The following is a 22,812-nucleotide window of genomic DNA, read 5'->3' as shown; positions in this document are numbered from 1 at the left end:
TGAAGAGGTACAAGCCTGCTAGACTGATTCTCTGATCTTACAATTCCCCAAAGTCTATAAATTGCTCTGTTTCATCTGAAGTGGGGTCAGGGAACCATTATACTACAACTAGCCTACAAGAATTATGATTGGTTTTCTTGGTTTTTCTAGCATCTACCAACCCAAAATGTGAAACAAGTCAGTGTAACAATATTTGCTATAACATACTAACCCTCCAAATCCATTTATTTCTGAAAATTGCAACAAAAGCAAATGTAGTACATTCCCTTTAACCATCTATTCTCTCTCTCTGCCTTGCAGGACTGGAGGCCTACGGCGATGGTCGATCCCCAAAGAACGGCGCGGCGCCAGAGAACATAGAGCTGTCTGAGAGTAATAAAGAGGATGAGCCGCTCAAAGACGATAAAGTATGTCATCAAATTTGCATTAATCTTGACCTTCAAATTGTTGGGGTGTTCAAGTTGTAGTGTTCGTTCTGATTTCATTCTGTAAACAAGGGCCTGAATAGGCCTAGTAACTTGTTTTGAAAAACAAAAAATTTGTTGACGTGTTTTTTGTGTCTCTATGTTTATAGACTGTATACTTGTGACACTTGTATTGTTTGCTTGTCCTGGTCAAGTGTAGACTGTAAAATAATGGCAACCGTGCGCGTGCGTCGTGTCAATGCTTGCACCCACCCATTCATGGATACGCCCACTTACAAACCAACTACTGACGGAAATTTTTTAAAATGTGTCATTTGACTCATCTTTGGAGATGACCTTCATTTATCGTTTTCTACAAAATAACAGAATTCCAGGAGGAATAATTCTACTGGGAGTTCAGTATCATTACCATCTGTAAACCAAGTAAGCTTTTATACAATTGGGGTCAGTTACTTTTTGTACCCTGCAAAATGATCTACTCTACCTCGAACCGACAATTTCTGTTTCTACTCTAAAGCAGCCCAAGAAAGCAGAGAAGAAAGAGGGAGCAGACTTGTACTTCCACGACGGCATACGCCGCATCGACTACATCCTGGCCTACAAGAAGGGAGACTCTGAGAAGGATGTCAGGAGGGCAGCCAAGCGACATGAGTTTGAGAACAACCTCCGAGAGGAGGGCATCGAGCTTGAAGTCGAGGATCCTGAGGTAAATATATGCAGAGATAACAACAAAATTGGAATTTGAAACTTATTTAATTCACTAAAGTTGCAAGTTCTGTAATATCAAGATTGGAGCTAACAGTTTTTCCACTCTATAGACCGCTTGCAGACGCGATCGATACTTGACGCGCGACGCCATGTTATGGGACAAAATGTGCATAGATAGATATACACTTGTCCCACAACATGGCGTCGCGCGCCTTCGCGCGTCGATTATCGAACGCATCTGCAAGCGGTCTATATCTGATGCATTCCGAGCTGCTTTGCAAATTAAGTTTTCTTTCTTTTACATGAATAAGTGCTTTGCAGAATTGATCCGGATCACTTCCAAAATCTAATCAATTTGTACTTGTACCAAAGACCACCCCTACAAATTTTTTTCATGCAAATCCGTCCTTTACTTTTTGAGTTATCTTGTTAACAGACGTAACCAACCAACCAACCAACCAACCAATGAAAACATTACACATTACCTCCTCAACGGAGGGAAAAAATATAACCCTGACTCTAAGCCTTGGAGTAGGAAACACACTGAAATTACACGTACCATGCTATTGTCAAATTATAGAAATATGATTGCAATTACATGTCAGTGTTACAGTCGCTCATTTTAAATAATTATAAATGTATTGTTATAGTCCTTGAAATGAGAAATTGTATCATCCAGTTCTGACGCATCGGTAGACGTTGATGAATAATGACCAACACACATGTACACTTAATTCCCCGATCCGATCAGACCTCCATTGTCGATTACATTTTTCAGTTAGCGTACTTTTGCCATTTAATCATTCCTTGGCATATTTCATCCATTTTGTTGCATCTTCAATTTCGCTCTTGACACTTAACATTAGAAAATTCCATTGTAAATAATCCTTTTCATCAGTAGCTGCTCACTTTTATTTGCAAATAAATATAGTTACAGTAGTCTGTTGCTATGGCAGCCATGCTTTCAATGCCAGATATTGTGGCTATAACATGATGAATTTCCATCTTTTTTATGCCCCGCGGCGAAGCCGAAGGGGCATACTGTTTCCGCCTTGTCCTTCCGTGGGTGGGTGGGTGGGTGGGTGGGTGGGTGGGTGGGTGGGTGGGTGGGTGGGTGTGTGGGTGTGTGTGTGGGTGGGTGGGTGTGTGGGTGTGTGTGTCCGGACAAATCTTGTCAGCGCGATAACTTGAGAAATACTTAACATATGAACTTCAAATTTGGTTTGTGGATTGTTCTTGGTAATCCTAAGAAGCCTTTCGCATTTGGGGCCAAAAGGCCAAAGGTCAAGTTCACAGTGGCTAAAACAATAGAAATTTTGTCAGCGCGATAACTTGAGAAATACTTTACATGTGAACTTCAAATTTGGTTTGTGGATTGTTTTTGACAATCCTAAGAAGCCTTTCGCATTTGGGGCCAAAAGGCCAAAGGTCAAGTTCACAGTGGCTAAAACAATAGAAATCTTGTCAGCGCGATAACTTGAGAAATACTTTACATGTGAACTTCAAATTTGGTTTGTGGATTGTTTTTGGCAATCCTAAGAAGCCTTTTGCATTTGGGGCCAAAAGGCCAAAGGTCAAGTTCACAGTGGCTAAAACAATAGAAATCTTGTCAGCGCAATAACTTGAGAAATACTTTACATGTGAACTTCAAATTTGGTTTGTGGATTGTTCTTGGCAATCCTAAGAAGCCTATTGCATTTGGGGTCAAAAGGTCAAGTGTCAAGTTCACAGTGGCTAAAACAATAGAAATCTTGTCAGCGCGATAACTTGAGAAATACTTAACATATGAACTTCAAATTTGGTTTGTGGATTGTTCTTGGTAATCCTAAGAAGCCTATTGAATTTGGGGCCAAAAGGTCAAGGGTCAAGTTCACAGTGGCTAAAACAATAGAAATCTTTTTTTTATTCTGAGATTATAGGGATTAGGGATTAATTCATATAAAACCTACAGAAGACACTAATGCTGTCAATGAATGTTCCATGTGACCAAGGTACATGTAAGTTGATGTTAAAAGAGTGGTGTTATGTCATGGGAACAGTCACGGTTGCGGGGCATTTGTGTTTGTAAACACACCTGACTTGTTTTTTATTACGTTAACACTTGCCTACTTTCTATTTTGCCAAGTTAATGCGTATGATTCACTCAACACACTTCTTGAATTTTTTTGTTGGATTCTTATTTGAGGGGGGGGGGGGGGGTTGAAAGTTGGGAGGTCCGGATTTAATCCTTCAGTACATTGTAGAAAACTATTTTAGGAAAGCCAAACTTTCGAGCCTTTGCAGTATCAGACTGGAAACTTCCTGAATTCTGAGAAGAAAAAATCCACCTCTATGCACAAACCCAATGGCTCATTCAAAACACCCTTATTATTTAAAACGCCCTTTGCATTTCAGCAACCATCGTTGAGGTACATGTATTTTATGCTATTTGAATTCAGTAACAATGTATCTGTGTGAAATACAAGCAAATAACTCAAAGATTGCTTCAGTGCGAAGGCTCTCCCCTACAGAATTTGCCAAAACCTCCCGGTAGATTCCTAAGAATCCAGAATTGGGTAAAGAGCATGCAAGCACTCCTTACTTTTAAGAGACATTTTTTTACAGCTTTTCAAGTCATTAAAATCTGTAAATGGTTTGCAACAGTCAATTTTTCAAAGCCCAAGCAAAGAGCATTGGGTGTACAGCAGATGAAATTACGGATGGCTACGGGCAGTTACTGACCATTTTCCATATTTGTCTAAAAGTACAGATCTATCTTTTGCACTGTACATGTGCCATGTGCATTTTTAGCTTGGCAACAGCTGTCAATAATGAATTTGCCAGGTCATTTTTGTCTTAGCAGTTTTTGCATCTTATTTCATCCTCTTGATCTTGCCTGAAGAGGAAAAAAAAGACACCTCCTCTTTCACTCGTTTCGGCAGGAAGAGTCATTCACAAATACGACTTCTGAGTGTTTTGCCGTTCATTCTGCCTCTCTTCCATCATTGCTCTAGAATGTGCATGCTGCTGTTATTTAATCCAACTTTTCTTCCTTTTTAGATATTTTTTTCTTCAAGTTCATATTTCATTCATCTTCATTCTTGCATGCTGCCTGTTTTTTTTTTTTGCATTCTCACTTCTGCCTGCCGTGAACTGACCCATTCTATGCCTTCTCCCAACACCCATCGCATGAACACACCAGCCCAGTCAAGACGTAAGTATATGAGATGTAAATTCGGAGAGTGTCAAGTTCTGAACTGTTTGCAGGAGTTCCTTAACAGGCATGGTTTCAAAGAAAATTGCAGTTGTTAAAATGATAATAATAATATCGGCTTCTTGTATAGCGCTCATGTCCGTCAGAAAGTGACGCTCCTGGCGCCTTATTATTACCCTGGTTTTAGCACGGCTGCCACTGCGCTCAAGCATTAAAGAAATATCTTCCTACCAGGTACCCATTTACATGTACTGCACCGGGGTAGAGAGAGGCAATCATAGTAAAGTGCCTTGCCCAAGCACACAAAAACCATGTTCCCGTCAGGATTCAAACCCATGTACCACGGCACACGGGTCGAACACCGTAACCATTGGCCCACGGCACCCCACTAAAACTGAAAGAAACTGATGAAAAATAGAAAACACAAAAATGTATTGTATGAAAATTGTTCCTTAAACAGAAATCTTCATGAAAATGAAATTGGTCAGAAGCAGCTTGTAAAATGAAGAAAAATTATTTTTTCATTTTCCATTTTATTTTTTTTTCAATTTAGTTTTTTTTCTCCAACATCTGCAATATTCATGTCAGATTCAAAGGCCTGCAACAGTTAGGAATTTGATGTTCTTTCCTTGATGTTTCATATTTCTTGAAATTGTATTAATCTTTTCCAGTGATTTCTCTTTCACTTGTCATTAATATGCACACGTAGTTCATTTCATGATGTTTTGTCAGCCATGTACACATACATGTTTATTTTTCTTTCACCAGTTAGCCAGGAACTGGACTGCGTTTTTCTGAATACCGTTTTTTCTTTTTTTTTATCTAAATGCTGAAAATTTCTGAAAAGAGTTATGGGCAATTTTACCGCTATGAAAGGAAGTATAATGTCTTCCAGAGCCAATTAACCATGATATTTAATTAATGATTCAAACAAATGATCCTTAACTCCTATTACCTTCTTGACCATGATTCCGAGATGATGATGAACATGTACAGGTTTATGATCTGAAAAATACACATACGTGTGCGTGTTCCAGTTTATTCACTGAGTTCTTTTAAGCTCTGTTACGGACATTACATAACATTGGAATTGCCCTAAACTTGAATTAGGATGATCTTCCATATAGTGCTTAACACTGTCTTACATGATTTTATGTGATAATGATATACACCACTCATCTGTTTATGTATTTTAATTTCCCATAACTGGCATACTTGTAATGAATGATAACATCAGTGAAGCACTCATTGGCATGCCATATGCAGCATTCAATTCATGTTTATCCCCCAGGCAATTTTCCGAAAAGGAGAATATATACATGTACAAAGGTACAAGGTACATACATGTACATGTGTACATATAAGGTACATGTATGCATTAATGTTTAGTCACCCAGGTGTCTTAAAGGGAGATTTCTATTAATTGTTGTGTTTTATTTTTTTATGTTGTATGTTTTTTTATGTTTTTTTTTTAATTTTTTGGTTGCACTTATGTTGGTGGGGATCACGTCAAAGGCTCTGAACCCTTTTTCATAATTATATTAAATTATTTCAAGGACATCAACTGACTAAGCCTGCATCCCATTGGGACAGCAGACTTGGACTCATTTCAAGCAACCTGCAGTTAAAGTGAAAGTAATCCAGATGTTTGTCTGAAATTTACTTGACCCTAAAAGGGTCGGGGGGGGGGGGGGGCGGAAAAATTTTCGCGACCCGAGCTGTTATGACTTTTTAGTCTCGAGCCTTGTGCATCTTTTGATACCAAAAACATGAAAATCAGACAACGGGTTGCCGCGCAGCGAAAAATTTCCGGCGCTACGCACCGTGAAAACTGAATTTTCCCTCGTGTACACAGAGCAGAATTACCATTCGTACATAAGTATATGAATAATTAATTAGCCATAATTCCAAAACTCTTTGACCTATAGTCATGAAATTTCTTGGGTATATTCATGATGTGTTGCTCTATGCATGTACCGAGTTTCAAAATTTTTCGTCACTCGATGGCCGAGATCTAAGGGGGAAGGGAATACCCCCCCCCCCTTTTTTTTAAAAGGAAGCGGGAGGCCCATTTTTTCCCTCTGAAATGGCTGCCATTGGTCTCAGGAAATAACATAACAGCCTTATATGGGCTAGATGCAACAGATAAAGATGTCAAAATGGTGTCATTGTTGAAAATTTATCATTTTTTCAATTAAGAAATGAACTTCCTTTCCTTGTCTGTCCTACGTGCACTTTTAGCAGAATTATAACAAACTCCAAGTTTCCATGTTTACATTTGGCAATTGCATTAGTCCTGGAATTCCTTCCAGGTTTTGGTTTCATAGTTTCTCTTTATCCTTGTGTACTCGGTCTCATAATGGAGGTTGATTGTTATTTTATCAACAATTGTCAGAGCTGTGCATGTCAAATTTGTATCCCTTCAATTCTGTATGCTTAATGAAAGTTAGTGTCCCTGTATTATAAAGCCTAACCCCTTGGGTATCTTTAATAGAAAGTATCCTGAATCTGCCAAAATCCACCAATTAGGTCATGGCAAAAATGTTGGAGTTGGTAACTGCTCAATAATGGAGGTATCCTGAATCCATCAAAGTCCTGCAGTACCGCTAGGCTTACAATCCTCAATCTATCAAAATTCCTCAGTTTTCAATATGGAGGTATCTTGAATCCATCAAAATCCTGCAGTACCGCTACGCTTACAATCCTCAATCTATCAAAATCCCCCAGTTTTCAATATGGAGGTATCCTGAATCCGCCAAAATCTCCAAAAAACAGGGTATGGATTTTGATGGATTCAGGGAGGTTGCGGTTATTAAAGCGACACATTCTGTGGTATTCATTGCGGATGCCTCGAAAATGCGTGGGCGATAGAAATTCTGGGTGATAACCTCAACGGAGTAACTGCCCACTCTCTGAAGATCAAAAAAAAATTCTGTTGAATTGCCAAGTGCAGTGATGTTGCAGTATTGTTCAAACATTAGTGTACATCGTTAAACTTGTACCTAGCGACACTCCCTATTAAAACTTTCAGCAGTCAGTGGGTGTTTTTTGCACAGGAAACTTTGACTCACTCCCTGATTCAGAATTCTGACCTTGGTCTGTTGAATTCAATTCAACGTTTCGCCTGTCAACGTGCTCACAGTTCTCCTGTGTCTGTGTGCCAACTCAACCGGTCCCCACCTACACCTGTTAACACAATTAAATAGGCTTTCCTGTTCATTGGGCACCAGGCATTTTTTTTTCCGATCAATTTACTGTAAATATTGTTGGTAAATACACAAGGCTTGTCTGAACCTAAGCGGCATACACAATGCATGCATTATTATTTAGGTTTTCAAAAAATTTACCCGCAGGCATGCTCAGTGGTCCCAAAGTTGACAGTAAACAGTACTTCTAAAATGAAATGAATTATGAAAGTATTTGTAAGGAAGTCAACGCACTCTGCTTTTGCAGTTATTGGAAATTGAAAATGAAAAATATGAAGAATTTATTTCCAAAACGCGATAACCATTTGAAAAAAGTGAAAAACTTGCACGGTTATGAAACTTTAAAGATTAAAAAGAGTACAACAGCTGTTCCCAAACTTCGTTTTATGCTTTATTGTATTCTTAAATTGTGTTAAAGTATATATAACAGCTGTCCAAATTGACTAAGTGCAGCCAGGAGAGAGCCGGATTCTGAAAGGGGACAAAATGGCTTATTTTGCATTTTGAAAATAAACTCCTCATACTGAATGTTGGACCTACATACATGTATTACATGTTAAAACGACAGAGAAAAAGAAGGGGAAAAACCTGAAGATGAAAGATATTAAGCATCTTTCTGGACCTCACCTGTTGCCACAAAATGAGGAGAAAAAGTCGGCCTTTTAAGAATTGAGAGTTTTTATTTCTGGTTCTGCTGAACAAACGCTTTTAAATGAGTATACAGCATTTTGGGGTTCTGGGTTCAGTTACAGAAATATAAGACCAACTAAATTGACTGCCTATAACTTAGTTGTAGATTTGATAACTACTAAATGAGTAAACAGAATTTATATCCAGCTGTTGTATTACAGTGAGTGAACAACTAATTAAACAGGATGAAAGTAGGCTTTAGAGATGTTTGACAGAACAAAAAACATTGAGGAAAGGTAGAACAGGATCTACAGATTGAGGTTCGCCTGAAAACAAAAAAGATCTACCACTCCTTCATAGTTTGGCTTTGCCTCAAACTGCAAGCTGGAAATTTCCAACTTAAATGCTCATTTTGAGATGACGGGTGGCGTAATTTATATGGATCAACAAGATGTGAAAAGTCATATAAATCTTTACGTTGCATGTGCTATATGATTTTACTTATTAAGTAGGCTACATGTACTGTATGTGTGACTCTGTACGTACATTTGTAACTGGCCGATGCAGCCATGTGGGTTAATTTTCCTGAACTTTCAGAATTTCCTTGTGGTTTAAAGTCGTCATTTTTTTTTCACTTTCTTTGATTGTTTTGACAGGGTGTTTTGGCTTGTCTCGTTTCCTGCTTTTATCCTCAAGCTTTTAGAAATACATTACCTATTGGCCATATTTTGAGAGAACAAGGACATAAAGATTGTGGTTTAAGGGTTACAATGTTTGGGAAATACATATGCCACGTTTTACAATCTTACAAGCATATTGGGTATTGTTAACTCTACTAAAAACACTTCTACATACTCACTATTGTATATATTATTTAGACTTCTAATGAGTGTTAATACAGAGAGAGAAAAACTTGTTTAGTTTTTCTGAACATGTTGAAAGTAATGTGGTGACTGGGGTCCATTTTTTTGTGTTAAGTCCGAACTCAGTGGTTTTTAACAACTCAACCCATCAAACCCCAATGGCATGTTTTGTTGGAATCTGTCAGGATGGGTACAGTACCCCTAAACTGACAGTCTTTTACATTGGGTTGGGCACACCTCCAGAATCAAAGTCAGAAATATGTGCGTGCAGTTTCCCATATGAGTGTTGGAATTTGCCAGGATGGGTACGGTTCCTAGTAAATCATGCTAGGGAGTTTGTAAGGTTTTGGGAAAAAAAACCAAGTGAAACTCACTCAATATTTTGGACATTATGATCTGCCTGTCGTCCAAAAAGTGGTTTTGAAACATTAAAAAAGCCTTTTTAATGGCTTTTACAAAAATTCTGGAGAGGGATTAGCACATTGGGAGGAGAGGGTGGGGGTGCGGCCGCTAATAGCCCGTGGTAAGACATGGGTCGTGTGGCGGCTGTTTTAGGCGCCTCTCTATGCCTTTGGCGAACTTACATAGCGTCCTTCGAGTAAGGATGATTAGCCCCCCCATAAATTTATTAGTTTATTATAGCCCCTACTTTTTGTCATTGTCTGAAATGTTGTAGTTGTAACTTAAATGTGGATATATTTTTGACCCCCCCCCCCTTTACAGGGATCAGCCGATGGCAATACTGTCTTTGTCAAGCTCCACGCACCGTGGGAGTTCCTCTCCAGACAGGCGGAGGTCCTTAAAGTCAAGATGCCCATCAAGGTATGACGCATATATATTGCTTTGGTAAAAAAAAACAAATTAGGTTAATATTAGGTGTCCCTCAAGTGCAAGTGGAACATGGAATAATATAGTGGGTCTGAGTCCCATATGCCATGAGGCTGATGTCCTCATCAGACCTCATGGCATATGGAACACAAGACGCACCACATTTTCTGTTTCATAAGTGCGAGTGGGATGATAAATTCATATTCAAGCAAACTTGACATCCAGTAATGATGGAATATGTAAGCTGTAGGAACTCTCCAATGGTTAACTTATTTGACGTGCGTGCGGCAGGAATAGTGCAAGCATCTTAGAATAGTGCAATACGTGGAGTGCAATATGGACCATGCTATATTGGATAATATCACAATTTTGTTGCCGTGGATTGACCAATCAGGATCAGGGATTCATGTTTGCTTTAAGGATATAGTTATTACTGTCCATGCTATTCAACTAATCAAATTGTTTTTTCCTCTTAACAAGTTTTTCAATTTGTACAATGTATGTTTTCTCTTTAGGTAAAAACTGTGGTTTTTTTTCTAATTTTGCCGTCTGCAACACTCTGCAAAAAAAGGCATTTATTTGGGGTTGCGTTTATTTGGGGTTGCGTTTATTTGGGGTTGCGTTTATTTGGGGTTGCGTTTATTTGGGGTTGCGTTTATTTGGGGTTGCGTTTATTTGGGGTTGCGTTTGATCACAAACAGATCTTCCTTGCGATTAGACAGGGTTCCAGTGCCTACTTTAATGATCCTGGTAGTAGCGAATAAAACCAGCCTACCCTCGGAGAGCAGAATTGTCAGGCCGCAAATGCTTAAAAAAAAATTTTTTAACTGATCATTGTGTCACCTACATTGTAATTAAAGTTTTGGGAGACACTATATACCGGTACCAGGCCTAATAAGCCCTGAATGTATGTTAAAGTTTTGGTTTAGTTTTTAAAAAAGTATAACTTCTCCATACTTTTACGGATGTTGATGAAACTTGGATGCAGTGACCCTTGGGTGGAAAAACACAATTCTTCATTGGATTACTGAGGTCAAAGGTCATTTAGGGGTCACTAGAGGTCATTGTTCAAATATGTTTCAAACGTTTCTTTGTGTACAGAACTTGATGGATTTTAATGTAAGTTGGATGGAGTTGATCCTTGGGTGGGGGTTCATAACACCTCTTCCAAAATTGGATGTCAAAGGTCATCTAGGGGTCGTTTGAGGTCGTTTAAAAATGCACAAAATTTGAGTTTTTTAAAGAACACAAAACATATAGGGATCGACCATGGAAAAAGGCGACACACGTCATCTATGGATTACTTGTTTCATTACTAAGCGTTGGCGGATAATTTTTGCACTTTTTTATGGTTGATATCACATTAAAAAGTGAATATGGTTTTAAACCGCTAGAGAAATTGGAATTAAAAAACAAAAACCTAGGAGTTACCTGAAGGGCGCTTTGGAGTGGCACAGAGACTAATAAATTTCATTAATTTGAGAGACTCGGATGCTATCTCCTGACCATTCAAGTTGTTTTTGTTATAACTGTATTTTGTTTGTTTTTCCTTTTTCTTTTGGTTCTTTAGGAGAATGACATGGAGGAGCCAATATCCATTCTGAACTGCCTCAAGAAGATTCCCTCGCCCTTTGACCTTTCGGAAGAGTTCATCAAGCCGGAGCCCAAATACTTCACCGCTCCCTTCGTGCGTGAGCGAGAGGACGAGTAAGTCGTTTCTCCATGTTTTTTTTTTTCTTTCTGAGTTTGTGCTCCGGTGATTTCTTTATGCGCGGTTGTGAAATTAAAATATTTCTAGTATTCATTTTGTGAATGTCTTCACGCGATTTCATTGCCATTAAGGTCACTGGTTCACTTCGGACAGCCGTGGGACGTTTGAACTTGGATGTACCCTTGAGATATTTTGCTGAGATGGTCGCTGAATCCTCTAGAATTCATCATTGTGCAGGCGACCAATTTGCATGTTGTTCCTACTTAATAATAATAATAATAATAATGTATTTATAAAGCGCTTTTACAAAATAGAACAAAGCGCTGTACAAGAGAGGACTAGGATGTTATGAATAAGAAACTTTTAAGACGTTTCTTGAAAATGGTGAGAGATGGGGCGTCCCTGATGTTGATGGGAATAGTGTTCCATAATTTGGGGCCTGCTATTGAAAAAGATTTGTCTCCAAGGGATTTTGAACCTGTAGGAATAGAGAGAAGAAGTTTATCATTGGAAGATCTTAATCCCGGTCTGCCTGGTTGATACAGAGTGAGTAAGTCACACAAGTAAGGAGGAGCAATACCATGTAGGCACTTGTAAACCATCAGAAGAACCTTGAATGATATACGCTGCTGGATGGGTAACCAGTGAAGATTGGTGATGAGAGAAGTAGCATCCACAGTGCATTTGACAGAGAAAATGAGCCGAGCAGCACGGTTTTGAATTTTTTGTAGTCCTATGTTTTTCACCTTGGGTTATACCAAATAGAAGGGAATTGCAGTAATCAAGCCAGGAAGTTATAAATGTACGAACAACATGGTGACATGTGTTGTCATCGATGAATTTACGAATTCGCCAGAGGTTACGTAGGTGAAAATTAATTGATCTACAGATGGAAGAGACATGGTTGGACATAGAAAATGACGAGTCAAATATAAAGCCCAAGTTTTTTACAGTGCGAGAAGGTGAAATGCTCCTACTTGTAACAAAATTGTGACTTCACGCCCCACACGATGTAATGGCGTCTCAGCCCTGCAGTACTGAGTCCTTCAAAAACCCTCCCCGAAACCAGGCTAGCGGATTATTGGGGCAGGGTCGGGGTTACAGAATGGGAACAAAGGATTGAGCACTTTCTCTGGAATAAATTTCTTGAGAGAACTCTTACAATGTCTTGTCTTGCTTGCTCGTACAGGTTCGTCATGGAGGACAGAGAGTCTTTCTTCGGCATGTCACAGAGGAACAGGATGGTAAGCCACGTATTGATAAAAACTTGCCTCCCAAGAATTTAATACGTGTAGGTCTTGTGTAAGGTAGAATTGTCTCGGGACAAAGCGACCAACGCAATGTGCTACAGTTTTGAGTAAATGGGGTGCTGTTTTCTGGAAAAACAGTAGTACGAATGTATATGTTTTGTAAAAGCAGTTCAATAAAGTCACTTCATTCTAAATTGTAAAGATTGTAGGAATGTAATTCCCAAATTATAGCAACATGCAAACTTCCATCAATAGCCTTGGATTCACGTCTGTTCTTACTCCAACATGTTGTAGGTACAGCCCCAAGTCACTCAGAAATATGGCGCATTGCAGTCCTGATTTGAAATCACAGGCGTGTGTAAAAAGGCACATCAAGATTGTTCTAGGCGTGTGATTTTTCTAGGCGTGTGATTGTTCTAGGCGTGTGATTTTTCTAGGTGTGTGATTGTTCTAGGTGTGTGATTGTTCTAGGCGTGAGATTTTTATAGGCGTGTGATTTTTGTAGGTGTGTGATTGCTCTAGGTGTGTGAGTGTTCTAGGCGTGTGATTTTGTTTAGGCGTGTGATTTTTCTTGGCGTGTGATTTTTCTTAGGGTGTGATTTTTCTAGGCGTGTGATTCTGTGGTCCAAGCTGTAACAGAACAATCTGGGTTTTTTTTTATAATATTCATCTTGGTTTTTTCTCTTCACCGACGTCTTTTTTTTCTTCACACAAGTTAAATTATGCCATAAATGTATGCCAAGGTGTTCGTTACAGAGGGATTCAGGCGTGCGAATATGCCCACTTCTCAGGAAGCTTTTAGGCGTGCGATGGTAGAGGGGTTTTCAGGGCGTGTTGCCTGTCTCTGTTAACGTGCAAAAACATCGGCCGTCCAGTTGATGAGTTTTCCCTTGCACCGTGTTCATGCTTGCCACATGGTAGATAACATTACTATCGTGCCGAGGCTGGAGATGTTACGGAAATCTGTATTGACATATCTTCCCCTCGGACTGCACTATAACAGTCAATGATTAATCTTGCAAGGCTCCATATCCATGGCGATCACTTAGCAGTGAACAATGTCTAAACGCAAATGCTGTCTTAGATGAGTTATCCGAGGTAGTGATTCATTAATGTGGCTGCTTGTTTGTTAGAGTATTGGGTTGTTTGTGTGTTTTTTAAGTTGTTTATCGTCACTGTTTTCATAAAGAAAACAGTGGCCTCAATAAGTTTAATTAGCCAGAGGTATTGGAATTAGCCAGAGGTATTAGAATTGAAGGCCTTCGGGCCACAGTTTTTAGGTAAACTTTTTTAATTCCGGGCATATGCCCCTGGCTTTCGTCATGTTCGTTTTTGTTTTCTTGGTTTTTGGTTTTCTCTTATTTTGTGAATGTTTGTTGTTTGTGTTTTTAATGCCGAATAAATAATAATAATAATAATAATTACTGTTGGTGCAAGAAAACTGTAATATGTCGCCATATGGACACACTATCTAAAATAGTTTGTTTTTTTTAGGGATGGAGACTAGTCTTATGATATTAGACATAGTTACTAGATAAAAAGAAGGGTGTAAATATTGAGAGAAAAAATGAGTAACCTAGCGCTTACAATTTTAAGGGGAAAATGATTTAATCAAATCTTTAAATTTAAGTGTGTAAAGTGTGTAATATGTTTTTGTCTTACAAGGTATTGATATCAGCTACCACATAAGGCCAAAAAGTCGGTCTCTGGTCAGCGCGCGCGTCGATTTTAATCATGCGTGTCAATCTCTTTTTTTTCCAAAATGTTCCGCGGTAGCTCCAACAGCGCCCTCTATTGCCGCACCTGCTCAATTTTTTTTTACCAAAGAGCACCAAGGAATGGGAAATTGCACCAAGGCAAATGATCGAAAGCACCAAGGCAAATTATGGAGGACACCAATGTACATGAGGACACCAAAAAAGCAAAATAGTACCCCCCCCCTTGTCTGTACAATCCAAGCTTGAATAAAAGAAAAAAAAGCCGCGTGGCCGCGTCAATTCCGGAACTTTGGTCTGACCAGAGACCGAACATTTTTTTTTTTGGCCTAATATTGATATTTGTCTATTTATTTCTCTCAGGTGCACGAAATCCTGGAGAAATGCCGATATGACCCAGACAACAAGACAAAGTTTGGTGAGTCCCCCCCCCAAAATGAACATACATGTATGTGTAAATGTGAACTTGAAATAAAATTAAAAATCTGACATCATAGTGAAGTTGGACTAAAGCCAGGGGAACTACTGCGTGGTCCAAGAAAACATTTCAACTTTTTCAGATGCAGATTTCTGGGAATTGGGGAGACATGTTAAAATTGTTTCAAGATATTCCTAAACTACAGCATCTTTGTGGTATATGGTGAAAACGGCGCTGGATCCTGTTTTTTTTAATTTACAAAACGTACCGAACATTAATGAACAAAAAGTTTACCAGTTATTTTATTTCGGCCATTTTAATTCCCGAACGTCAAACGACCCATGGTCTCATCGTGTTTGAAGAGCGATAGGTGGTTCTTATTTTTCCAAGGAACAGAAGGAAAAGCCGCCCGTTAAGAAACATTTTTAAACGTCGAAACGGCAAAAAATGGGAAATAAATGTGTGCATGTGTACAGTCCAAATACCAAATTGGCATATTAATGACCTGGTGTTTTTGTGTTTGGCGTTTCTCAACAGGCATTGATCACATGATTAACAACGGTTCCTACGTCGCCGCATACCCACTGCACGAGGGGGACTACAAGAGCAAGCACTCGATGCTCACCCACGGGCCCCAGAATGACCGCCACGTAAGACAATCAAGACTACATCCTCCAATGAATATCAAACAAAGTTTCCGTTTTTTTGTTGAAGCATTTCATTTATATTGCACAGGTATTAAGTTAAAATGAACTGATGCTGATCTGTATTATCAGAGACAAAGACATGTTGTGATCAAAGTTTACTTTGCAACTCACATTTCTTTAATAACAACTCCAAAAGCAATTAGCTAGCAACTGTGGAATGCTGTGGCCTCGTGGTTAAGGGCATTGGATTCGTGGTCTGCGGGTAAAGCTGCAGGTTGTGGGTTCGAGTCCAGCCTGGGGTCGTGGTGTGTGTGCCCTTTGGCAAGGCACTTTGTCACTCATTGCTTCTCTCCGCCCAGGAGTAAATGGGTACCTGTGAGGGCAGAGATGGTTATTGTGATTCTGTTTATATTTCTGTTCCCATTTGCAATAATATCTGGATTTCGGGTTTATTTATCCACCCTGTATAGATTTAGAATTGATTTTAAACTGCTCTAAAAATATTACACTTTAAACCTGATGAAACAAGGCATTCCTTTGCACATGTAAGTGTTATCACTTGTTACTTGTAACCTTTTGCATATATCCATTAAAAAAAAGCATCCTTCCGCCTTCCTCAAAAAAGATTACCATATCAATCATAATTGATCGAAATCTTGATGTTGTTTCTTTTGTTGCAGTTGCTGTATGAGGAGTGGGCTCGTCCAGGCCGTTGGTACAAGTATCAACCCCTCGACCTTATCAGGTATTTACTATCATGTGACCGTCTTTTATTTTCCACTTGTGTTTTGGCAACTGACTTAAGCCGCCCTTCCGTAAGTGGGATCTCGGTCCTTGTTCGGTTCGCTGAGTACTGTTGACCAAATTAAGAAATGGTCTCAAAAGACTAAAAACGCCTTTTATTTAATACATTTCAACAGCAGCGCAAGCGCTGAGACAGGACAGATAAGACTTGGAAGTTGTGGAAGGAATTTGCAGTTTCAGAGGTGGGAGGAAAACCCCAGAATGATATTCTAGGGAAACCCATGGAATCGGGCAGGGGCTGAAAACCCAATCCGCATGTTGGCCCAACCCGGGTCACAGTGGTGGAAGGCGAGGAAAATACTGCTTTGCCAAGGTTTTTGTAAAAAGTTAATGAGACCCCAAAAGTTTCGTGAAACACAGCAGAAAAAAGCATGAGATTTGTCTTTACTAACGAAAATTATATATTGAAATGCGGTCTTAAAGTGTTGACGAGAATTAATTTCATGTCAAAGAACCTGACTGTTTTGAACGATGATATTTAATACTATTTTAATATAACGTGCACTGGACAAACAGTGAACTTTTAACCCGAAATTTCACAGAATTTATTTGGGATGAAGATCGAATGCATCGCAATACTACTTAGTATGAAGGAGTGAAGTGCCATATGTTATGAAACAGTACAAATACTGGACCCAATAGGCTGGAGTACCGTTGAAATTCTACAAATTACTAGAAGTATTTTTCAGCGCTTTACACAAGTGAACTCAACCCCTCCCCAATCCATTAAATGTTTGATCAGTCACAGACAGTCAAAAATCAATCCTGTTCCCCTTCCATGCTTTTTTACAAAGGCTAATCACCAACAGTCAGATCAAATTTCTTGTAGGCACTGTGACAGTCAAATTCCATCAACAGACAAAAGCAGGCCACTGGTAGGAACAGCTGGCTTATCAGTCTCCTACAGTCAAAGCACAGCTCTTATCAGGTTTCATAACAATCACAGCCAGTCAATCCTGCTTTCTGAAGGCAGGGGGCACTCAACTGATACAAACAGTCACTTGATTTATTTTGACTGCTGGGCTGGCCTTGTTGAAATTGCCAATCGGATAGGGAGGTTAGAATCTATCTGTGGGTTTGGAGATTTTTATAGAATTGAAGAATGTATCATTAATCCTAACTCCCTTGGCATTTTTGCTAGGATCTAACCTCAATCCTGCAAAATTCTCCAACTGCCTCCATGTAAAAAAATAGCATATGGCCTCAATCCTGCAAAATCTTCCATTTTTTCTTGAATGTGGCACTTGGAGGAGTGACCACTGCCTCAATCCTGCAAAATGCTGCGGCAATCACTGTCAATACATGTATGTCGAGGCAGAGCCAGTGACATCCTAGAGCAGTGCGGAGGATTTCAAGTATAATCTAGTCCTAAATGTATGCATGGCTGAGCATAAACAACACAAGGTCCGGGCCAAGACCTTGACACAGTGCATCCTCCAAAATCAGCAACACACTTTTGCCGTGTAACCTCAATCCTGCAAAATCCTCCATTTTGTAAAGAGGATTTGGGAGGATTAGGGTTAACTTACGGTATTTGGGCCTTGACGCCCCTCGAAACGTTTATGTACAAAAGACTCAGCCATTGTGTTCCTCCACAGTAATGTTTTGGGGTAGTTTTTTTTGAGAAACTAGTGAAGCTCCTGAAAAATGTTTTGGACAGTTGGGGTTTGATACTGAATGGGAGATTGTTATTGTGACCAGACGTGAATTTTTTTGTAGACTTTTGTCGAAAATCAGACCTTTTGTATCTGAGAGAAAGAGTATAGAAGAAAATGCCCCTTCCAGACCCTTCGTCAAATTTGTACACCTTTTTAAAAAAAATTCAGTCTCATCCCAAATTTTGTTGTTGGTTTCAGCGACTACTATGGAGAGAAGATTGGCCTGTATTTCGCCTGGCTGGGCTTCTACACTCAGATGTTGACCATCGCAGCAATAGTCGGTCTGGTTGTGTTCCTGTACGGCTGCATCTCCTTGCCCTTTGACCCAGTGGTGTAAGTCCACTTTCAAGTTCCCCAGTTTATTGCCACTTGCAACTTCAGTAAGCTTTTTGTCACCAGGGGCGTAAATCCAAGGGGATGGGGTATACATATCCCAACCCCCCTTCCCCCTTACTTTTTGACCGGGGGGCTATTGGATCAACTCCCCCCCCCCCCCCCGCCCATTTTTCGTGGTGAGAAACATAAAAAATGCGGATTTGAGGTATTTGTCGCACTTCCCAAAAACCAAAATGTATTCAATAACACTGAAAACGGAGAGAAAAAGTAACAAAGCTTTGAATGTGCCGTTCTGACGATTAATAATTTTGTTGCTTCAAATGTAAAAAAAAAAAAGCGAAAAAAAAAGCAAACTATCCTGTGTATGTGTATATTGTCTTCTAACAGCCTGCAAGATCAATATTAGGTTTTGCCCTTTACCGACGTAAATGTATAAACACTGTCTACTCCGTGTGTTACCTCCCGATAGGAAAATCACTCGGGTGGGACTCGAACCCATGACCTCCTGCTTTCTAGTGCAGACGTCTTTATACGTTGGTGAAGGGTAAAACTTAATATTGATTGACATCACCCCGACTCAAAACAAATTCCATCTTAGGAATAGCCCACACGATGTTTATTGGATAAACTTTTTGGGATTTCATCTCTGCAATTGTGACCTACTGTGGCAAAATGAGGAATGTCCCCCAAAACCATGTTTTGAGTAATATCAACGCCTGAAGTTGGGTACACCCAAAAAAAATTGTCAAAATCAATATTGTTTTTTTCTTATTTTTGAGTAGCCAAGGCATCCAATATTCACACTATGTGTTTTTGTTGAGAAAAAAATATCCCCAAAAGTTGGAAACTGAAGAAAGATTTCCACTGCTGTTGGCGGCGCAATGCGTATTTTTTTTTTTCAAAGCCATTTTCTCCAAATGGGGTTGGCGAAATTTGGCGGGACACTGTTGAAGTTCCTGCGGCATAATTATGTCAAAATTGTATTCAGCCTCAATCCTCCAAAATCACCCGTTATTTCTTGAATTTGTTCAGTGGAGGGGTGACCATTGCCTCAATCCTTCAAAATCCTCCAACGATCACTGTTAATGGGTTGAGGCAGTGCCGATGACATTCAGAAGCAGTGCGGATGATATCGAGCATAATGCAGGGCTCAATTATGCATGGCAAAACATAATGCAGGGTACAGCCTACAAACTCGACGCCACATCTAAAAAAAGTAAAACAGCATCGATACGTATACATGAACATGATGTTCTTAATATTTATAAAGCTCATTGTGCACGGAAATCCTGGTCAGTGAGCCATTCAATTCCCAATCAATGCACGTAAATTTCAACAAAGGTGTGTGCATGCACGTCCCGAACGGGCACATGCAATTTCTGTCGCATGTAAAAAAAACCTGGTCCGATGCGTTTCAAATCTTCATTGAATCCTATTGTGAATAAGAGAGTACTAAATTATTAGAAAATGCACAGCTAAGCACCGTCGATATAAGAATCTTCAGGAATCAATATATCGGAAATCCAATATCGAGAATATTTGATATTATCCCATAAATGAGTCCAATTAAAAAAAAAAAAATAAATAAATTGTTGTCAAGGAAATCTCGCACCTGTTATTAATTTGTGTCGTCCCCCGGAATTTTAATGTATCGAATAATTGTGTAACATGGATATATCGACGGTGCTTATGCACAGCCATAAGATTGTGTTACCTTGGTTTTTTTTACAAACTCTTAATAGGTCGGAACTCTGCGAGGCCAAAAGCTGGGTGAACTACACCATGTGTCCCCAGTGCAACAACCGCTGCACCTACTGGATCCTGGAGTCGAGCTGTTTCTACTCCCAGCTCACGTATCTCTTTGATAACGGGGCCACCGTCTTCTTCGCAGCCTTCATGTCTCTTTGGGGTCAGTGCCGACATTCTTTCGTTTCCAGTAACTTTCAACTTTTTATGACCATCACACAGATGGACATTTGAAGATTTATTTCCAAAGCTCGAGAATCAAGCTGTCACATTTTTATTATTAAACTTAACCCTAACTCCCTAGGCCTTTTTGCTAGGATGTAGCCTCAATCCTGCAAAATCCTCCAATTGGCCTCATGGAAAAATAGCATATAGCCTCAATCCTGCAAATTCCTCCATTATTTCTTGAATATGGTCCATGGAGGGGTGACCACTGCCTGAATCCTGCAAAATCCTCCGACTATGACTGCCAATAGGTTGAGGCAGAGGCAGTGACATCCTGGAGCAGTGCGGAGGATTTCAAGTATAATCAAGGACTACATTTATGCTAGGCTGAACATAACACAAGGTCCGGCCCAAGACCTTGACGCAGTGCGTCCTCCGATATCAGCAACGCACTTTTGCATGCAAAAAGGATTTTGGAGGATTTGGGATGGTTAGGATTAATAAACATGCGAATTGTTCACTTTCTCAAATGTATTTATCGTGTTTTGGTATAAATAGACTCTTCATTTGTTTTTAATTCAAATGACATGTTTTTTTGTGTCGCTTAAACGAGCTTTTGGGAGACACTTAACTAGTCCTTAAGTCTGTATGGCCGTAGACCTATGGACCCGTATGTTAAAGTTTTGAAATAAAAAAGATATTACTTCTGCGTGCTTTCACGGATTTTGATAAAACTTGGATGCAGTGACCCCTGGGTGGGAAGACGCACTTCTTCATCAAATTACTGAGGTCAAAGGTCAGGTAGGGTCATCTTTCAAATATGCTTTAAACGTTTCTTTGTCTATCGAATTTGATGGATTTTAATGTAACTCGGATGGAGTCGATCCTTGGGTGGGGGTTCATCACAAGTCTTCCAAAATTGAAGGTCAAAGGTCACCTTTGGGTCTTTTGAGGTCGTTCAGAAATGCACAAAATTTGACCTTTTTTTTAACAACACAAAACATGTAGGGATCGACTGCGGAAAAAAGGCCGCAGATGCGGTCTGCGGACCACTTGTTCAACTTCAAGCTTTAGAAAATCATGGATGCTGTAATGATGACTGATTCTTGTTGATGTGTGTGTTTCCATGTAGCCACTATGTTCTGTGAGTTTTGGAAGCGTCGTCAGAACGAGTTGGACTATGACTGGGACCTGTTCGGCTTTGAAGAGCAGGAGGTGAGGCTCGCTTACATTTCTTACATTTGAACGTGATCAATGTGTGACCAATCTGCTGAATGTTAAATAGAAATATATGCATTTGACAAATCTAAAGAGTTAATTGGGCTGACGTTGCAAGTTCTTCTCAAAGGGAATGTACAACATTTGCTTTTGCTGCAATTTTCAGAAATAAATGGATTTGGAGGATTAGTACGCTATAGCAAAACTTGTTAAAATCACTTGTTTCACGTTTTGGGCTTGTAGACGCTGGAAAAAAAACCAAGAAAACCAATCATGTCCTTGTAGTCTGGTTCCCTAGCTGACCCCACTTAAGATGAAATGCAGCAATTAATAGACTTTGGGGAATTTTAAGGTCTTAGATTCGGTCTAGCAGGCTTATACCCCTCCACTGGTGTGTAATCAATTGCAAAAAAAAATGCAGAATAACTTAATATGAAAAAGTAGGAGCAGGTTTTGAAAAAAAGCCAGTTTTTTTCCAACGCTGGTCGGCCGACCAGCGTTGGAAAAATACAATTTTTCTTGAAAATGTTAGCAAACCAGGAGCCACGATTTTACAGGATGCTTTAGTCCCTAAGAATCCAGTAACTTATTTCGTGATAACTTGATCATTTCGTTTTTTGATGTTTGCAAATGTTGTATCTTCCCTTTAAGAAGCAAAACGACGGAGGTACAAGATAAAGAAAAGGGATTAATTGGGCGGGGCACACCGGAGTAGGTGAAGATCACAGAGGAGGGAGTGGAAGGACTAACAGGGGACAGATTAAATAGTGGAGAACAGACCAAGAGGATTTTTTAGAAATATTTACGTTTACAGGCAGATGAGATCATTTGCTGTTCGTGCATTTTGCTTCTGAACGATACCATAGTAACACACCACTCAAAGTCCAAAAGAGATTGTTCAAAACCTAACCCGTTGAATGTTCAGCTCAGTGGGTACTACACTTCCGGAGAAAACTGTAGAAACCACCTTTTAATGACAAAACAAGATTTTGTCCACTATAACTCTTTACTCCAAAAAACATCAGTCAATCGACTGACCGTTTAAAAATCACCTACATTTCTTGATTTCTTCGAAATGACAGCAAGCCAGACGGAATAATTTCACGGGTCTTTAGTACCAGTACAATCTTTACTCCAAGTAGGATTTTTTGATAGTTACTGGACAGGCCACTTTTGCGGTTAAAGGGAATGTACATCATTGGCTTATGCTTTAATTTTCAGAAATGAACTATTTGAGGGGTTAGTATAATAGATCAAATTATTGTTACACTGACATGTTTGAAGTTTTGTT

General features: G+C 39.5%; 1 protein-coding gene across 12 annotated transcripts in view; it reads left to right on the top strand.

Annotated features, from left to right (window-relative positions):
- The window catches only part of LOC119735946 (anoctamin-4-like), an 80,740-nt gene that overhangs the window by 35,588 nt on the left and 22,340 nt on the right, over positions 1-22,812 (top strand). For 8 of the 12 annotated variants that reach the window (XM_038209910.1, XM_038209913.1, XM_038209911.1 and 5 more), the window contains 12 exons: positions 301-407; positions 943-1,131; positions 4,315-4,326; positions 9,749-9,847; positions 11,424-11,560; positions 12,754-12,808; positions 14,893-14,947; positions 15,485-15,597; positions 16,275-16,339; positions 18,255-18,389; positions 20,135-20,301; positions 21,436-21,518. In XM_038209910.1, the coding sequence (XP_038065838.1) occupies positions 301-407; positions 943-1,131; positions 4,315-4,326; positions 9,749-9,847; positions 11,424-11,560; positions 12,754-12,808; positions 14,893-14,947; positions 15,485-15,597; positions 16,275-16,339; positions 18,255-18,389; positions 20,135-20,301; positions 21,436-21,518 (1,217 nt within the window). The remainder of the gene's footprint in view (positions 1-300; positions 408-942; positions 1,132-4,314; positions 4,327-9,748; positions 9,848-11,423; positions 11,561-12,753; positions 12,809-14,892; positions 14,948-15,484; positions 15,598-16,274; positions 16,340-18,254; positions 18,390-20,134; positions 20,302-21,435; positions 21,519-22,812) is intronic. The other 4 variants (XM_038209914.1, XM_038209920.1, XM_038209917.1 and 1 more) reach the window with 2 other exon arrangements.

Source organism: Patiria miniata, unplaced genomic scaffold (genome assembly GCF_015706575.1).
Source record: "Patiria miniata isolate m_02_andy unplaced genomic scaffold, ASM1570657v1 HiC_scaffold_29, whole genome shotgun sequence".
Classification (NCBI taxonomy): Eukaryota; Metazoa; Echinodermata; class Asteroidea; order Valvatida; family Asterinidae; genus Patiria; species Patiria miniata.
Note: the sequence above shows the minus strand (reverse complement) of the source record. Positions and strands in the feature narration are given on the sequence as shown.